The 2,003-nt window shown below is 35.1% G+C and overlaps 1 protein-coding gene across 1 annotated transcript in view; it reads right to left on the bottom strand.

Annotated features, from left to right (window-relative positions):
- LOC123007511 (liprin-alpha-1) overlaps positions 1-2,003 on the bottom strand; it is a 136,442-nt gene that overhangs the window by 28,257 nt on the left and 106,182 nt on the right. Inside the window, exon 8 of the mRNA XM_044402856.1 lies at positions 460-1,407. Within this exon, the coding sequence (XP_044258791.1) occupies positions 460-1,407 (948 nt within the window). The remainder of the gene's footprint in view (positions 1-459; positions 1,408-2,003) is intronic.

Raw genomic sequence — 2,003 nt, 5'->3', positions numbered from 1 at the left:
AAAAAATATTTTTTATCAAGTAAAAAAAATTAAAAAAACAAGTGGTAATCGGAATAATTATAAATATTAAAAAAAAAAACAAATTAGAGTGAAATTCGATAACGAAAGTCACAAAAACAAAAAAAAAGTTTTTCGGTCGTAATTAATCTTTTTTTCTCTTATTAAATATTTATGAAAATTCGAATAAAAAAAATTATACAAGGTGTTAGTTAAAAAAAAAATTTTATAAAGTGAAAAAAATTGAAAAAACAAGTGGTTTGGGAGAAACTAATGAATTCCAATTTTTATCACCCTGTATCTCCGTAACGCCACTTTATACAATAACAAAATAGTGAATACGTGGTCACAATTTTGCGCAGTATTAAAAAATCGCGGGAAATTCAAATAGCACTTCAAAATAGTTTGTGTTATCAGCGCTGGTGAATCCTTCATAAAACATAAAAAATKAAAACCGCTCACCGTATGATACTTATGCATATAATCCCTTTGAGGRGAATGATGCGATTTCGGTGTAGACCTCCCGCTTACTGGTGGACTTTGTCGTTCTAAACTCCTCCCTCTCGCCAACAAATTCATATGTTCCATACTACCAACTCTCGATTCCAATTCCTCGGCTCGTGCCTCGGTATTCTGTTTCTCTTCTTGTATTAACCGAATTTCGTTGTTGATAGCATCGAGTTGTTCTTGAAGCATCATTGCTAAAGTCTGTGCATCGGTATGTCCCGAAGGTGATAACATATCAGCAGTACTAAACAAACTATCATTATCGTCACCTTCGGCATCACTTGACACATCAAAGGCCTGTTGAACATTGGCAAGAACATGAGCTTGTTGCAACTTCTCCCATTCGTGTTCGGCCATYGAKCGCGAACCAAATGGGGGCATTTTGGGGTCCTCATCGATGGGTGTTCGACTTTTATTCGGCCTTCGAGGTAAGGAATGAGTATCGAAGCTGGAATGACTAGCACTACGTGAAAAACTACTCGAATCAACGACGGCATTAGGCGACAAAGACCGTGTCAAAGCATCAGTTTGTTGAATATTATATGCGATTTCCTGTTGCAACATTTGTCGTTTGACATTGTCGATTTCAAGACGTGATTTTGACAGTTCTTTCATGATATCGGTTTTTTGGTTTTCGAGTTCTTCCATCATTTTGCGTGTCTTGTCGAGTTCTTGTGTTAGATTGTTCTTTTCTTGAAGGGCATGCATGCGTTCTTTTAGATGGTCTTGAAGACGATCATTTGATTCGGATAAAAGTTTGTCGACGGTAGCCGAAAGGCGAGAATTGTGGTCTTCGTTCATTTTTAGTCTTTGGTTAAGGCGTAACAATTCAGCGTTTTTCTCTTCGAGGCTTGCTTCGAGACGCTGGATACGGTCCTCGGCGGAACCGTGACGCTCCTGGGCCTACAAAAACACAATATTGTACCACCAAACAGCTCAAGGGACAGTTTTAGGTGCTCGACGTGAATTCTTACCAAAAAAAACGCTTAAAAAACAACAAAATCGCAAAAATAAACGTTAAAAAATTTGTTTCTTAGGTCAATGTAGGAAAAAAGTTCCAGAAATGCTTCCTAAAGAAGCTAAAGCCCGCTAAAATAATCCGTTTTGATTTAATTTAACATAAAAAAAACTTGAAATTTTAAAGCTAAAGAGGAACAGATTTTAGTTTTTTTTAGTCAAAAATGGGTGAAAGTACACCAAATCTTATTTGAAAACTATTCTTTGACTTGTTTCTGCAAAAAAAACACGTCTGTTTTAGATACTCGACATAAATTCTTTTAAAAAAAATCTCAAAACGAGAAAATTTGATGAGTGTTCAAGAAAATTAATTTTGCACGATGAATAACATGAATAAAAAAATTTGACATGTTAATTTACATATCCTCTGGCTTAAAATTTAGTCCGAAAAAAACGTAAAAAAATTTGGAAGAGTTGTATCTTAGATCAATGTAGGAAAAAAGTTCCAAAAATGCTTCCTAAGAAAGCTAAAGCCCGCTAAA

Source organism: Tribolium madens, unplaced genomic scaffold, assembly GCF_015345945.1.
Source record: "Tribolium madens isolate multiple individuals breed KSU strain unplaced genomic scaffold, Tmad_KSU_1.1 Scaffold_3;HRSCAF=73;Tcas5.2_LG2, whole genome shotgun sequence".
In the NCBI taxonomy this organism is placed as follows: Eukaryota; Metazoa; Arthropoda; class Insecta; order Coleoptera; family Tenebrionidae; genus Tribolium; species Tribolium madens.
The sequence above is the reverse complement of the archived record's forward strand: the minus strand, read 5'-3'. Positions and strand labels throughout refer to the sequence as shown.